This window comes from Rhea americana, unplaced genomic scaffold (assembly GCF_003343005.1).
Source record: "Rhea americana isolate MKP2758 unplaced genomic scaffold, rheAme1 scaffold_39, whole genome shotgun sequence".
Classification (NCBI taxonomy): domain Eukaryota; kingdom Metazoa; phylum Chordata; class Aves; order Rheiformes; family Rheidae; genus Rhea; species Rhea americana.
The window spans coordinates 1,154,491-1,171,942 of NW_028186523.1; the positions used below are offsets into that span (position 1 = coordinate 1,154,491).

The window sequence follows — 17,452 nt, forward strand, 5'->3', positions numbered from 1 at the left end:
GGCGGGGGCGGCGCGGCGCGGCGGGGCCGCCTGTGCCCGCACGAAGGTCGCCTGCTGAAAGGACGGGTGGACCTGAGCCGAGCGGCAGGCGTTCAGAGCAAGGAGCTGAAACAGCGACCGCTGCAGTCTTGGCCAGACACTGACGGCTGCTTCTCCTCTTCTTCCTTATTCTTTTTCCTTATTTTTTCCCCTTTTCCCCTTTTCCCCTTTTCCCCTTTTCCCCTTTTCCCCTCCTTTTCCTTTTCCTTTTTTTTTTTTCCTACAGAGTAATATTTTTTCTGCAGTGAACACTTTAAAATTTTAGACTTTGCCATATGAAATACATGCACGGCCAGGAAAAAAGTAGGAAAAGCAAGAATTGCAAAATGCTTATTGCYGTCACCGAATAGCTCTTTAGACTGGCTTGGTGTTGCCTTTCCATCACTTTGGATAAGCACACATATAATACTTCTGTGTTTTGATCCTCTTGAGGTAACTTCTGTGTGGAGTGAAAGATCTCCCAAAACGTGGATTAGGTTACATGATCAGAACATTGAATGATAAAAGTCTTTGCTACTGAGACCTGTCCACAGTAAAGCTATTATAAATAACATAAAAAAAAGTACAGAGAGAGATCATTTATTCAAGATAAGCTATAGTAGTTAAATAAAGCAGGAAAGTTAAATCTTAATCTGATACATGTTTATTTGGTATATGATCGTTAGGCATCAAAACTGGTTTATCTCAATTTTCTCAGTGTTCATAATACCTCTAGGCACTAATTAGAGTATTACGACATATAGAAAATTGCAGTCTAATTTTTTGTTCAGAGTGTAACAGCTGCTATTTGTATAATACTGATTTTATTTCTTGGACCTTCTAGGTATTTTGTCACAGGAATGCCACTTTAAGAAGTTCCACCAGTTTGGAAGTTCGTATATTGCTGCTTCGTATGTTAAGTTTTTAGAATCTGCTGGTGCCCGAGTTGTGCCAATAAGGTAGATCTTTATATACTTACAAAAGGGTATTAATTGTTTAGCAGAAGGGTGTCATCTTAGAAGCACGGAAAGAAACTGTGCTGATTTTCAAAGAGTTTTTAACCTCTCACACACTACTAGAAGATGCTGTAGTTTGCAAGCTCTTTTTAGAGACCAGAATCAAAGCAGGCTGGAAGGTGCCATATTTAATATTTCTTTTTATAATAATCTTTATTATGATTTTCGACACATTCAATGTTTCTTTTTTAACTTACAAACTATATAAGATAATTTTAATCTGTTATCTATAGTGAGTCTAATGTACATTGCCCCACAAACATGCATATCTAGATAGATAATATCTTTTGTCACAATCYGTAGTCCTATAATTCAAGTAATGGAAGAAGACTATCAGCAGTCATTGAAGAAACCACAATCCAGTTCTGCCCATACTGTGGGCCACTGACTCCATATTTTATAATATTTTGGCTGTTGAGTGAAACGTAGCAGAGTAAATAACAGAACTAAAGATATTTCATAGCCCACAGATAGCTACAATAGTGCATTTAGCATTTTATAAGAAATTAAAATGATACTAATATTGCAGCAGAAAATTGTAATAGGTCCAATAAAAGCACCAGTGAAGTGCCTGAATTTGAAGCCAGTGTTCCTCATGTAGCTGGTGGGGCTTTCAGATGATTGCTGACTAGAAGCTTCACTGATGGAATGGAGGTGTCTGATTCTGACAACTAAATTAGATGCGGCAAAGCTGGACGCTTTGAATACACCYGGTGCATCAGTCTTGCGTGAGTTTAGTTGTCATAGTCAGTATTTTGCTGATGTTTTGCTGATGCTGAGGTCTTTCTCATCTTTCCACCTCTCAGCTAGATCTTTGCTGAAGGATGGGTGTGACCCACTATTTGCAGCTCTGCCCTTTCTGGAGTCAGCCAGAAACTGGAGTTACCACTCTGCAGGAAATAATTCATTTAAATGTTATATTAAATGGTTAGCTGCRGAGGGGTCTCAGGACAGCTAATCCTCAACTATATGTGCCAGGGTCCTATTTTCAGTCCTGTGTATTCTCAGTCTCTGCAGAGCTGTTTCAAGTGAAACATTTCAGGTTTCGTGAAACAGTATTTTTTTTAGAAAGAAACCTCAGTTTTGTACTTAGGTATAAATCAGGAAATCCTGACCAACTTTCACTCAGGTCAGCAAAATTTTCCCATGTAAAATTACTGCAAGAATGTATTCATGTTTTCTATGTTTAAAGTGTTGCCAGAAATACACTCTTTGATGGAGTTACAAAGAAGGCATATCTATTGGTGTCACTTATTTGGACATTTAGTTGTGTCCTTATTTATATTGCTGAATATTTCATAAGCTTTTTGTCTTGAAATGAGTAACCAAACCTTTCCCACATTTTGGAAAGTGAGGGACAATATATCAGCTGAGGATTTTCTTTCAGGCGTTTGCCTCCATTTGTCTGTGGGAATTTGTGAAGGCCCCTTGTTCAAAATCGGGTAGACCAAGATCTGGCAGACACTTGAGAAGGCAAGGACATCTACATGGCAACCTTTGTTTCTCTACCAGCTTGGGCGAAATGACTCCTGTTGCTGCTTTATTAGATTGCAGTGTAGATTCATAGGATGTTTCTAGCATAAGATGACAGATTGCTCCAAAAGCCTCTGTGGGTTTGCTGACGTGTTTACGTTGTCAAACAGAGAAGTCCTCAGCCCAGCTGCAGGAAACCTGGTAGGCCAGCGTGGCATTAAGTAACAGYACTATGTGATGATTCCGACTTTGGTCGGGGAGCAGTACAGTGAGTGTTTTACTGGCAAAGGTATGCTGATGGTGGGTTTGACTCACAGTGGTTTGGAGATCTTGTCCACCATTCTCCAGTTCTTTATGCATCACAGGTAGGGAATTAGTCAGAAAGGTGACTGAGCCCTTTCCATGAGAAGAGTGAAATCTTCATTGAGAGGATCCTAGCCATGTGCAACTCTTGGGTGAATAAACTGGTCCAATGAGACCACCGAAGAATAAAGTAGTAGTGTGAAAGCTTCAGAACAGTTTTTGTGGTTTGGGACTATTGTCTTCTAAGTGTTCAATACAAGCTGTCTACATATTTTCTATATTCTTTGTTTTTGCTGAACAATTGTGGTACTTTTATGATAACTATATATATATATATTTCAGACCTGTCCTGTAACTCTTTTCTTGTTTCAGATTAAATCTTGCAGATGAAGAGTATGATAAACTATTCCACTCTATTAATGGGTAAGTTTTGAGCATTGGCTTTTTAGTGAAACGTATTATAATAATGGATTTGAGCTCTGCCATGTTCACAGGGCCACTCTCCTACTCTCTTGAAAGGCTGTGCTGAGCACAGTACACATATAAACCTGTTCTAAGACAGGGAGATCACCCTTTCATTCTATGTCAGTCCATTCCCTTTCCTTTCTTTAAGTGCATGTCAGATAATCTGCACCCTTGCCAAGATCATCTTGGCATTCTCTTACGCTTGTCTGAAGGCAAATAGAAGTGGCATTGTAGTGGATAACAATTGATTACAAGTGAAATAGCCCATTTTCTCTGTGGTMGTTTGTTTTCTCTTCCTGATTTGAGTGATCGCCTTCATTTTGATGTTTAATAGCACTTGCTGGTTGCATTGTCACTCTTAAGCTTCCCTGCTCCTACCCACCTTTCATAGGCTTTTCTTCCGTTCTTCTCCAGTCCTCTCCATACTTCCTCTATTACAAGGGTTTCTGATTTCCAGTCTCTCTTTGTTTCTACTCTTTTTGCTTTGTGCTCTTTGTCTCTTGCTTCTTGCATGGTCTATCTTGCCTACAGWATTTTGTGGCTTAGGGCTTTATTAGACAAACATGCTCTTAACTTGTCAGCTGACCTATGSCAACAGTCCACCTATATGTTTTTAGTACACACCTAAGTTCTTTGTTCTTATGTTCTTTTAAATGTGAGATGATATGATCTAGTTTAACACTCTTTAACTGTGGACTAAGCAAAGTCAAAASCTTTTATGCTTGCCKTGTGCTAAAACTAAAAATTAATTAAATCAGCTGGTACTACCCTTCAGAGGCTTGATTGCATGTGARCTCTTAGCATGTGATTGGGCTACYTGTAGTCATGAGATAAGCATCTTAYACTGTGAATAAACTTGCAGATTTAGAACTGTGGCTGCCTGGGGAAAGAATTATCTTTTGTGTTCCAAAGCATTCCCTRTGTACTACAACATAAGTCTCTACAATTTTGCAGTGTTAAGAAAGTRATGTTTTCTTGTCTGTGAGAAGTCTCATGTTGGAGACAGAATGAGTTATTTCATCCCTTTTTCATGACTGTAACTCTGTCCTTGGTTACRAGGACTGTATCCAACAGAATCTTCCTTTCTTTCTGCCTTCCCACCRGCTTGTATGCAGAGGAGGGTGGTAGGAAACCAGTTCCATTATCGCTCTGTCTTTCCTGTGACTCAAGAGTTGTGTCTGTGCTATATAGGTGGATAAAGATGATGTACATTTCTTCATGTTGCCCTCTGCTGACAGCTAACGGCTTTCACAATATATATAAATAGTAAATAAGAACTCTGTGGGGAAGGTCTTTCAATGCTATGGAAATTTAGGATAAACAAGATATATAATAGTCTTTCATTTTGTAAGACTCCGGGTTCTTTATGGTCCAAAATTATCTTSATTTGTTGTAAAATGGCTTCTTAAATCTTGAATGTACTACTGTGAATACAGCAGTTCTGTGAATATAGCAATGTACTTCTGAAATCACCTTTGAAATTCACAATGAACTCATTCATCAGCACTAATCAGCCAGAGATTTTGGAATACATACAGTTGAATTTCAATCTTCTATCATACTATCAAGCCATTATCATCATTACTTAATGAGTTACTTCCTTTTTGCACCTGAAGAAGTGAGACTTTTTTTTTTCCTCCTAATTAATGTTGGCCAATTCATGACAGTTTGAATGCAAGAACTAGATAAATTGAAATTTTTACTACTTCTAGATAATGATCACCTTATTTATCTGTCTAATTCTCTTATTTCTCTTATTCTGATTATTTTATTTGCCTATTTCTCTGTAGAAACCTATAACTTGGCCTATTTTAAGAATACCTTCAGTTGTAATCATTTTCTATATTAGCACGGGAAAGTAATCTGATTTGTATGCTTGTGAATTGTGCTCTATTTTTCCACCAAATTCTTAGTGGCTTTTGCATAGCCCTGTGCATTGTAAACATTAAAATAAACCAAATCCTGAGTGTTTAAACACATACTCACTTTTCAAGTGCTTAAAATGGTTTGAGAATGTTGCTTATCCTTGTTAGCATCTCACTGGTACAGGTTACCTTTTCCAGAGCACAGAAAGGTAGTGGAAATTCTTCAGTCTTTTTGGTAAAATGTCAGCAACTAATAAAGGTGACTTGAGTAAATCTTGTTGAAGGATTAGGGAGAGCTCACATATTGAGTTCTACAGGTGCTGTTCYCGTTACAGCTGGAAAAGATTTTTGTTATTTTATGTTGTTGATTGTCATAGTAGCACTTGATTACTTTCCATATTATCATTTGTACATGTGAAATCTCTACTATACTGCTGAGTGGTTTTGTTTGTTTGAGTTTTGTTTTTTGGTGTTTGTTTTTGGGTAGCCGCTCTGAGCACTGTCATTGTTGAAATCATTTTGATGATGGGAAAACCATTGTGCAATATTTCTTCAATTCTCTCTCTGAGATAGCCAAAAGAAACAAAACAATATTAGATCCTCTGCAATCAAAAGTTACAGTCAAGAGTACTTAAAAAAAAAAAAAAAAAAAAAAAAAAAAAACTTCTGCTTGTTATATGAACTTCTCATCTGTTTTGTCCTAAGAAGGTGGTTCTACCAGGGCCACAAATATTTTTTATTGAAATTGAGCAGCGAGGATGAAGATTGGGAAAGAATGACTTTAAAGTGATAGGGAGAGCCAGCTAGAAGTCAGAGTGGGATTGACAGTCATAGCAAGCAACCTTTTTGTTTACCGGCTGAAGTCTTTGTTATGTGTATTTCTATTTATTCACCTCTTTCTTCCACTGCACTAAGCTAGATCACTACTTTGTGTTAAACTTTCCTCAGTAAAAGAACATTAAGAGTTAGGATGTGATTCAATTCAAGGTTAGGATGCCTAAATTTGTCTGTTTGCACGAGCATAGTCTAAACTTCCATAATCAATGGAGAGCTAGTCAGTACAGCCAGTGAAACCTGCAGGACTGTTCAGCCAACCAATCAGTTAGTTATCTGCTGCTGTAGGCTGTATGTTCTAGGCTCTGTTGACTTTTCTGACTAAATCCCTGCTCTCTATAGTGGGAGCTTAGATGTCTGTCTGTAGACTTCTGAAAYGTGTGATACAGTTTAGAACCATATCATACCCTGAAAACCACAATCAGCTCTTTCTATATACGTTGCCCATGCTTTAGTTTAATTGATCAGTTATTCACTGTTGCTAATCAGATTCTTGGATGTTGCCTTGCAGGGTACTTTTTCCAGGAGGTGGTGTGGATCTTAGAACTTCAAAATATGCCAAGGTTGCTAAGATCTTCTACCAGAAGGCATTAGAGGTAATTACTAAGGAACAATTCTTGTTATTGTCACTGGTCAGAGATGAAATACCAAGAGTCTTATATTTTCCCAGTTTCCTACTGGAGTCTGTTGTGAAAACCTGTCAATRAGTAATCATTACTAGCTTCTGCATAAAAAAAAAAAAAGTCATTCATAGCTTTAAATTAAAACTCCAGACACCTCCCATAATATGTTGTCATTTGCCTGAATGCAAGATACTTGGGGTAGGAACAGTGTCWTTCGTCCATTATACTTGGGGCTTTATCACTGTTTGGAACTTGCAATAAAGCAACAATTATGCCTTCCAAAAGCACTGGGTGTCTATTAACATTAAATGTTGAATGAAAACATACGCACATATAATAAATGTAAACGTCTCAGTCTAAATGTAAAATCTGAATCCCTCAGGAGGAATTCTAGAGAAAGATTCTCACATAATTCAGTTTAAATAATATAACATTATGGCCTTCCTTTACATGTACGTTACATGCTGAAACATCTTTTTTCTTACTTTTCTGTAAATAGATTTAAATATATCTAGGGGTTCAAATGAAGGATCTACATTTGCATGAGTTACACCATTTTACATAATTCCATTCAATTGGTAACTGTAAACAGCAGATTTTTAGAGTAAACATTAGCTTAATTCATAACACAGATGGAGTGTGGGCAATCATTTGCTATGATTTAATTATTAGCATTATTGATAAGATTGAGTTGTAGAAAAGCTGTTTTCTTCAAAGAACATCAGGAAGGCTCTGAATCCTTACTGAAGATTTAACCCTCTTTCTCGAAGCATAAGWTTTTTTTTTTTCAGATATTAATCAATTTTGAAGTAAAATTTTATCTGGAAGATGTCTTGTGGAAAGGAATGGATCTTCACTGAGCTTTTTACACAGTCTGTGATTTGTTAAGGACTTTCTGTGTCTGTGTTGAATGAAAATGAGAATTTTCTTCCCTTTTTCCTCTCTTACCTGCTTTGTTTTCAGCTGAAGTTTATTAAAAACGGTGCCACAGAAATAATAGTTTGGAAATTTTGTCCAACTCTAGTGCTAGTTGTGCATAGTTCTTAAACTATTATCACAACAGGAGGTATGGGTTGGCAGTGAAGAATTCTACCTTCTCTTGCTGCAGACTTTCCTATAGCAGGCAAGGAAAACTTGGGCAGTGTCATTCACAGGACTGGGCAGCTGCTGCGTTCTGTAGCTTAAGTTTTCTAATGTTCAATCCCTATGGCACCAAAGTCCTTATTCTTATATATGCAGCTSTCTCCATCTTTGCTCCTTGTGATTGTTAGTCCTCGAGTCTCTGTGAACCTACTCGCTGTGCGAAGTGCAGCGTGTGTTTTAGTATTCAGCATTTGGGTGAGGATTTCTTGTGGTTTTACCGTTAATGTTTGCAGTACTTAGGAAATTCTATTGACATTTCACAATGATTACGTAAATTGCATATGTCATAATTTTATAACCAGAGAGGCAGGCTCTTTAGAGATGGTATGTGTACTTAAGATGAYTGAAAGGTAAAAAAATAATTTTCAGTTCATCATAGGTAACTTTACTAACAAATTTATTTTCTGTTCCTAGTAATTGCTTAATATTGTTTAATAATTGTTAGTTTTGATTTTAATCAAAAAAGAGACATTTAATTACGACTATAAATTATTGTCAGATTTACTAGTGTAAGGTGAGTTGCAAAAGTCACAAGTATATTAGCAGGTACACAGTTAACTGAATTTTATGKTTTTTTTTAATGTACAAGTATTCTTTTTCTCTTTGTTTCCCAGTGTTCACAGTGAGAAAATATTTGATCCAGCTCTGTTTTAACATGAATAGATGATATGAAATTCTTATCTCATTCAAGTCAATAGAATTTAGCTATTGTTTCTTTTTGGAAAAAGCTTAATTTAAATTATTTTTTTCCAGCTTTTAAATCATCTTTTAAAATATGGTATCTTTGGTGTTTTTAAAATATGTTTATTGTCCAGGCTAGTATTTATTCAAAGAGACCCGAAATGTTGGTGGTTCAGTTGTAATTGTTCTTAAACTGTAGTCCAGTTTTTGTTGTTTTTTTTCTTTAGTGGTTTTATTCCTCATTTGCATGGAAGAAACTCCATAGATTAGCAAGTTCTGTATCTCAAGCCATACGTGACAAACRGTCATAAAGATTCTACAATACTAATCATCCTTCTGTAAACTCTTTCATGTTTTGCTCTAAGAATTAGTAATTATGTGGGCTTTTATCACATCCTATCAGTAATGCAGTCAGAAGACATTTTTATTCTAAGCCTATAATTTCAGCTTTTCTAAGATGCTTTTTGAGCAGCAGCTCTTCAAAGGGGTTATAACTAAAGGAAAAAAGTTAAAAGGTCTCAAATTTCACAGAAACATATGAGATCAGAAACATCCCAGCTTCTAAAGTGTGCTTACTATCAGGAATAAACAGTACAAAAATGCAGATTTCCACTGTGTGTGTGCAGCATCACTTGTGCTTAGTTATATGATAGAAAGCTAGTTGTATTCTCTTCTTGCTTCTCTTTCCTTTCTTCAGCAGTTTTTGCACTTACCTTTCAATTTTTATTCTTTTTAAAACAACTATTACTTTTTATTTCATATTTTTTAAACCCACAGCTTATCTTCTTGAAACACAGGCCCAAAATTGCTAGTTAAACAAGCATTTAGTGTCATGGCCTGACACTAAGATCACAGCCATGATAATAACATTTACATTCGATTAATACAGGTGAATGAGCACAGACATTGCAAAGAATTTTTGCTAAGATATCATAATGCTTCATATAAAACTATGAATGGTAATGAATAGGCTCTCCCTCAAAATGATGGCATTGTTTTGTGTCCCTTCTCTTATTTTACAGAAATGTTGCTGTTTTGTGGTTTCTGTTTAGACTGYGCTCAGCATCACTTTACAGAATAGAACGGTTGGATTAATACTAATTTAGGCCCAGATTACTGTTTTGGGAAACATCTATATATCCTCTAGCATGCGTATTTATTGAAAGAAAAACTAAGGGAGTCAGTAAGTTTATTTCAATTGTAATTGTTCTTAAACTGTTACAGTTGCTTTATCTGTAGTAGTTTTACTTCTCAACTACACCAGAGAAAGGAAGAAGCAGTAGCATGTTCTGTTCAGTTGTCTTTTTGTAAATCATTGATACTATCTTTAATTTGTTACTTTTTATTTTGAAGGCTAATGATAAAGGAGATTATTTTCCAGTATGGGGAACATGTCTTGGACACGAAGAGCTGACATATCTCACAAGTGGCGAAATTTTGCTTGTTAATACCAACACAGATGGTTTTTCATTCCCTCTGAACTTTACTTCAGGTGAATAATTTCACTGCATGTCATGTCTGAATTTTGCTGAGAGGTACTGTGTTTTGTTCCTGATAAATAAGCACAGCTGAGTGYTTGGAAGGTTTTCCTTTGTCATCTTACCAACTTCTTTTTTTTTATTAAGTTACYATGACTGTTTTTATAAAAATCAATTTTTTATAAAAAGCAATTCCATGGCTTTTAAAGAAGAGGTGTGAGCACAAGCTATTTGGAACCAATAGCAGTCAGCACAAGCCACAGCTTTGGCTCTTTAAGCTATATGATAATTTGAATTTAAATAAATAATGTGGATTTAGGTCCCTTTTCCTTAGCAAACTGAACAAAATACCTAAATACAAAACCTGTCAAACTCAGAGAGTGACTGAATTTTGATTTTCCAACTTATATCTTACTGAAGAATAGATATTAGCACTGCTCTTCTAGTTGCACAGCGTCAAGTATTGAAATCAGAGATATTGCTTGCAGAGAGAGGAGTGAATCTATGAGTAATCAGTCAGTGGACTATGTAGTGTTAACAAATTCTGCTATTTTTGTCTGTGAATAGACAAGTCACTGAAAYGAGTGACAAAAAAGAATGCTTGATGAGAACCTAGGTGACAAAGTTGGGTTCTGTTTGGGTCAAGACTGGAGGATAGTGATAACAGTGTACTGGAAACCCATTGGAGTTACTTCACTGATCTTCCTTGTAACATGTTAAATCATGATTTTATGTTACAGAAACAATGCAATGTTTTAGTAAATTTGTCTCCTGTTCAGTAGCAGTCTGTCAGCAGGTGGTGTAATTGAGAATATCTTTTCTTCTTTTCTCTTTGTAAAAGCTGCAAAAAACAGTAGGTTATTCAAGAATTTCCCTGATGATATATTGCATGCRTTTGCTACTGAGCCATTGACATCAAACTTTCATATGTGGAGCATCTCCATGCAGGTATTCAATCATTTTATTTCATAAGCACAAATACATTTGCTTTGTTAAAACTAGAAATGAATGAGAAAATAACACATCCTTTTTTATTTCCTCCTTATCACAGAATTTCACAAAGAATGAGAAGCTACGTAATTTCTATAAAGTTCTAACCACTAATACAGCTGACAAACTGGAGTTTATATCTACCATGGAAGGTAAGGAAATGATTTTCCTATGCAAAGTGTGACTGTAACAGGACAGTTCTTCTGCAGAGATGTGGTGGCAGTGATACTAATTTGTAATGAAAGGTTACTTCTAACATAGCATGGGTGAATCCAGCCCTGTCTGCACTCTGGCTGTGAGGAACGTATTGTTTGTGGAGGTAGCTTATMTTTAGAATACATATCTGTGAGCATAACTGCTTACTTCTCTTACCTGTTGTTCCTCTCCCAGGTATGCTGTTGCACTTTAGCACTGGAGTAGTTCAGTGCCACAAAGGGAGATGTACAGTATTCTTTGTAGTTTAATCCCTCCACAGTGCAATGTGCCTCTATTGCATCTTGCTGTCTGTTTGCTGGTGCTGGCTCTCCTGTGATGCTCTATATCTTGTTTATTGTATGAGGTGAATAATTTATTGTATTGAGATAATAGCAATTTCCCTCATCGCTTTGGCCCCAATACTGCTAATTGCCCTCCTCCAAAAGTGTTCTGCATTACATATACCTACACTARTCTTGCTCAACTCAGGAAATGTGTCTGTTTGTTAGGGAATGTGGGTTTTAATTACTGCATTACTAGCAGCTCTACAGTAAGGTTCAGCTGCCAGCCCATTGGAGTCTTCTGTATGGCACATTGGCTGTTCTCCAGAAGAAGAGAATAGCTGTTTGGTCAGAAAACTTGACTAGCCTAAAGATAGGAACCTTCTTTTCCTGCAAGTGGTTTCTCACAGAGCAGTTATTGGCTGCTCTGCTGCTRTCTTCTGTAAGAGAATTAAGGACTGTCTTCCTTCTGTGAGTATTAGGCCAGGCTCACAGAAGATGGGAGCTGCCACTAGATTGACCCACCCTCAAGGAGATCTCAAGGCTTGGATCTGGAATTCTTTTTAATTATGTAACTGGAGTAATCAAGCTAACTGATTCACAAAAAAACTTTTTGCATGGAATGACTCTCATTTTAAAATGTCCATTTCTTGGTTCAGTTTTACCGTGACTTTGTAAGAGTTTCAATTTGCTATTTAARGTTTCTTCTGAAGTTATTGATGCATACATAAATGCAGTGTTTCTATAACTTACCCTTTGAATTCTTTTTGCAGTAAGATTAAGCTTATCACTATTAAGGCATAGATCTTGCTTATGTGCTGTCATGAAAAGTGTGTTTATTGCAGCATACGAATACCCCATTTATGGTGTCCAGTGGCATCCAGAGAAAAATGCCTATGAGTGGAAGAACTCATCAGGCATTCCACATTCCCCATTGGCTATAAGAGCAGCATATTATATGGCTGACTTCTTCATTAATGAAGGTAAAAACTTTATATATGGATAATTTATATAAAGTTGTATAAAAACTATAAATGTCAGTTTCTTGAGTGAAGCATTAGTAAAAATCCTTGAAGAAAAAAGACTTTTCTGCTATCAAAGTTCAGTACATCTTACTGCTTTGTTRGACACTTACTCTGCAAGCTTATAGGCTTATAAAAAACAAAGAGTCCTAAAAGTAGAATGGATTAGTAAAAGTGACATTGAAAGGCCAGGCATTCCAGTGGGAAAAGGCAAACTTGTTTCAGTAGGAGTAAAAGCCTTTTCTGTGCCATGACTGTCTACCATTTTGAAGGATCTTTGTAGCATCTTAGTCTGCCTTGCACAAAGACAGTGAAATGAGAAAAAAAATGCCCCATTTGTAATTTCCAGAGGTTTCTGAATTGAGTTTCAGGCATTAAATGTACTATTATCTTGGTGTTACAGTTTTGTAAGCAAAGCTCACAGGTGCTACTTGGGCTGAGTGCAGATATATGTCAAAGGAGTGCCAAATAGCATCCACAAGACATAGCTGCTGGGCAGCACAAGAGGTTTTTGAGTTTTGCTGAGCTTCGAAGTTATTTGCTTATACCCTGAGAAGCTCGAAGTAGCTAGYCTGTAAAATTTTGTGAAAGTTTGTGAAAACATTGTCCATTTGCTATAAATAAGCCAAAAAATATAAATAAGTACTATAAATAAGTATAAATACAGAAATATCTGAAGTGATCAAGCTTATTTTATTCTAGGCACTGCAATATTTTAAATTGACTATCTTTTGAAATTATCTTAACTAATTGAATAAGACTGTAAAGTCCATAATCAATAACCTAATTCAGCTTGGTCTATAGATTTATCTGTAATCAGAAGAATAACATAGGGAAAGCAGAGAGTGGTTTAAAGCAGTGCAACCTTTGCTGACCTGATTAGAGAGAGTGTAGAAATAAAAGCTGTGTTTTATACAATTTCAAGGCTCTTTTTTGTGTGCTGCAGTCTTGCTCTGCTTTGCCAAAAACTAGCAAAATTGGGTAAAATTCCTTGTTGTCAGTATTTGTAAACTTCTTGTATTTTTAAAATTTTGATAGGGTACATAGAGGAGACAAAAATAAAGGGGAAAACTGGAGAACGTGTAAAGTTAGTCTGTTTTCTTTTGGAGAGTAACACTAAGTTGCAGTATGTTCTGTAGTTCTGCTTGCTATGTTCTCTAGTATCTGCCCGCACTGTTCACTACAGGCAGATGTAAGCTTATTCTGGCCTTTATCCAAGTAAATAAATGTGGCAAAACAAGCACCAACTCTGTGCTAGTAAGTCATGTTGAGACATGGTGTATGTATGAATTTGTGCCTGTATATATATAGTTAAAAAAAAATACATACTTGCACACAGATGTGCATAACGAGCTTATACTTAATACCACACTGATGTGGTCATCAGCTTTTGCATATGTTATCCTTGAATTGTAGTAGAGCAAACTTATGTCAGTCAGCTTATGTGTGTGTATCCCCCATCTCGCATCTCATATGCCAGTTCACAAGGTATTCTTTGTTAGCTGTTCTCCTCCCCAACCAGTGGACAGGTAATCCTATTGACTATTCAGTATCATAATATTGCAATAGGTGATGGATTCCCACCCCCTCTTTTTTTTTTTTTTTTTTTTTTTTTTTCAGTTAATGTAAGGCAGACTTCCTTCCTTAGGATTGGGGAAAAAAAGGCTGGGTGAGGAAACACAAGTTGGTTTCAACTGACAGATGTATACTCAGTAGCTATGATCATTTACCAACTAAACCATTCTGTTAAATAGCACTCTCATATCCATCTACTGTTAATTTTGACTTGTGTAGGGTTGTACACATGATAAACCAAACCAGGATTTCAGTTTTTGGTGTCATCAACAAATCAGTCTGTGCCAACAGTGCAGCTTTCAAGAGACTAGTGTTCTGATGCATTTCTTATGGTACTGTGAGAGCTGTCAGTATCTCACAAATAAATCCTTTTGTATATAGTCTTGACTTAATATTTAAATTTTTCTGTCTCCAGTAATAAAATAGTACTTTAACCTGTTTTCTGAAGGTCCCTCTTCCCAGTTCTCCTCATAATAATTACTGTAATTCTGTTTGCTCTTATGCCATACAGCATAACCTATTTTGCCAAGAAAGAAATTATCAAGGATGGTAACAGAAAAGTGATCTGTACTTTTAATATATTTTACAGCCCGGAAGAACCTGCACAGCTTTCCCACTAAAGATGAGGAAACAAAAGAGTTGATTTATAATTACACTCCGACTTACACAGGACCATTTTCTTCATTTCAACAAGTCTACTTTTTTGATTGAATGTCTGTTCAAAGGTGCAGCATTGCTATTTGTAAAAGGAATTATTTGCCRGGGTTTCATAATTAAGCTGATATAGTACAGTGCAGCTTACAATGATTTGTCTTATGTTTCTTTTGCACTATTGGATCATTAATCTAAAAATTTACATTCAGAAAGAWAATAATTGTCCTGAATCAGACTTAGATACAAGCTACATTTTTTTTTTCTCCAGGGAAGCCATTTTGATTATGCTTCTATATACTTTCCAATATAAATTGGAAAATAATCAGGTTTAGTAAAAGGAAAAACTTTCTGTTTGTGTGTTTCAAAATACAAGGTTTATCTCTGTAAAGTGTTGTGGACTATGATAGCACTAGTGGTTTAGATGTACTACTTAGTACTATTCTGTTCTCTTAAAATGATTTAATGTAAGAGACTTCTACTTTGGGCTTCCTGTAAGTTTGTATGTAACCAAGTCTTGACTAATTTGTCATTTGAAAAAAACCAATAAAATGGCAAGGAAGTATTATGGCAAACAGACATAAAAGGGACATGTWATATCCCATTTGTGAAATTTTCTACTTATATTCAACTTATTCCATAAGTTTTGGAGAGCTTATATCCTGTGAGGTCTATGTGAGCATAAGAATGCAGTGTAAATTACATATTGCGAATACCAGATAAAATAAATTTAGGAAGGCATAATTAAGTGCTAATTCCACTTTCTACTCTTCTGAAATCAATTTCTTGAATCCTCCAACAATCTGTTTGAGAGTAGCTGAASTCAGCAAACAGATGTGAGATGAAGACCTCTATTTATTTGTATTAAAAGAATGTCAACCTAACTTTTAACTGTGTCAGAATTTGTACTCTAACTTGTCCTATAGTTACTGGTTAGAAATCTCACTTTGGTTGAGTCATGACAGTTTGCCATTGACTTAGGGGAGCCAATGGTTTCCTTTTCATCATACATTTTAATGCAGCTGGAGTTCAAACAGCGGATGAATGTATCTGAAAAATCTGTTAATGTTGACATAATGTGATGATAGCAATTATATTCAGTACACGGTAGTGCCTTTTTTGTTTTTTTGGCTTTGTGTGGAGTCCAAAAGGGAACTAAGATGAGACAATCGAATATAACTTTCCTATATTGCACAGCTTCCAAACTGTTAACATCAGTGGAAATTTGGAGTTTACGAAGAATTCAGTTTGTACCTCAGCTGTCTGTTTGGCAGTACCTTGCACTCTGAAGTACCACATCTGAATAAAGCTGGTACATTTCTCAGGTCATTTAAGTAAAGGATTCTACTACTTACTCTGCATAACCAAACAACTGCAAATACAATGAGAATGTGAAATGCATTAATTAAAATAGTGTAAGTATCAAATAGCATAGGGAAAAATAGCTGTGACTACTGAAAAGATAYTACTGGGTAATGACAGACTTCGACATTCGATATTACAAATTTCTGCATTTGCCTGATCAGCCAAATTCAGTAAATGGAACTYTTGTTTTTCATATAAGTGACTTTATTGTATTCACTGTGTTAGCTGGTTCCTGACTAGAATCGGTGTAAAAAGAGGATCATGGTCTCCAGTTGCATGTAGATGTAGCAGCTAAGATACGTATGAACCACGGCCAGTCTTCCATTTGTTACTTGGGTTAAGTTCATCAGAATATCTCTGAAGAGTTTGCCTGAGTAAGGAGTGCAGAAATTAACCTGAATGTCCACTAACTGCAGTASTAGTAATCGGTTCACAAGCGTGTAACTATGAGGTGTGTAATGTGATGAGAGGGCAGTGCTTATCAGCGCTAGTACATTTATCATGAGTTTGTATGCATCTGTCCTTGGTACCCTTTGTTATAAAGCCTTATTTGATGGTATCGGTGATTTTCTGTGATACTTGAAATAAAGTTTATTCAAATGTATATGTATTTTCCTTCTCTCTTAGATTCCATGGATAAAGTATTAACATTCTTTGTTTACAATCTGAAATCAGGAGGCTGCTGTAACCTGCATCTGCTTGGTATTATGGAGCATTTGCTCTGTTCCGATGGGGAAAGTGAGGGAGCTGTCTATGCTGACTTAGTCCAAGAAGGGATGCAGTTACCMGTCTGTTCTGTTTTGGCACTCAGCACTGTAGCTAGAACGCAGGATCAGAACACTTGCCTACTTACCTACTCATTTTAGTTCTAGTGCTCATCTGTTGTAAACTGAAACTAATCTGTAGACGGTCACAAAGCTGATGGGTATGATGGCTAACTCTCAGTCCAATGGATTGCGCTTCTGTTTAGTGATAACTAGATGGTAGCCAGTTTAAAGGCAAAGAAAGGTGATACAGCAGGATGAGGTTTGAGGGGAAACAGAAGTGTTTGAATAGGTTTGTGATGGTTGGTGTCTGTCAGAAAGTATGGTAAGATGCAGGCAGTTGTTCTTGTGGTCTGAGACAGAGCGAAGAGCTTTTGATGGTGACCATTGCCTGAGGAGTAGCAGGAATGGGGCTGCTCTGCAAGGAGAGGTGAGCCAGGAGCTGAGGGGACAGCCATGGCCTTACAAGGGGAGCAGTCCCCCAGTACCTGAGTAAGAAGAGCAGAACAGGTTCAGTAACAGTAACAAGGGTCAGCCACAGTCCAGAGGTTGCCAGACAAGTCTGTAGTGCTGAAACAGGTCAGAGTCAAGTCTGCGAGTCAGGGTCAGAGAGGTCTATGGTTAGGCACAGGCATACTGACAGTGCAGCTCAGGCAAGGGCCAAGGACCAGGGCCTGAACTTAATGTAGTTCCCATGCCAAGGGGCAAAG

The 17,452-nt window shown here is 36.7% G+C and overlaps 1 protein-coding gene across 1 annotated transcript in view; it reads left to right on the top strand.

Moving 5' to 3' along the window:
- Window positions 1–16,582, top strand: part of GGH (gamma-glutamyl hydrolase) — a gene marked incomplete at its 5' end in the record, with an annotated part of 17,252 nt that extends 670 nt beyond the window's left edge. Inside the window, 8 exons of the mRNA XM_085313525.1 lie at window positions 863–977; window positions 3,183–3,233; window positions 6,486–6,570; window positions 9,775–9,913; window positions 10,741–10,847; window positions 10,951–11,041; window positions 12,211–12,348; window positions 14,552–16,582. Coding sequence (XP_085169651.1) covers window positions 863–977; window positions 3,183–3,233; window positions 6,486–6,570; window positions 9,775–9,913; window positions 10,741–10,847; window positions 10,951–11,041; window positions 12,211–12,348; window positions 14,552–14,673 — 848 coding nt within the window. The remainder of the gene's footprint in view (window positions 1–862; window positions 978–3,182; window positions 3,234–6,485; window positions 6,571–9,774; window positions 9,914–10,740; window positions 10,848–10,950; window positions 11,042–12,210; window positions 12,349–14,551) is intronic.
- Window positions 16,583–17,452: the final 870 nt, after the last annotated feature.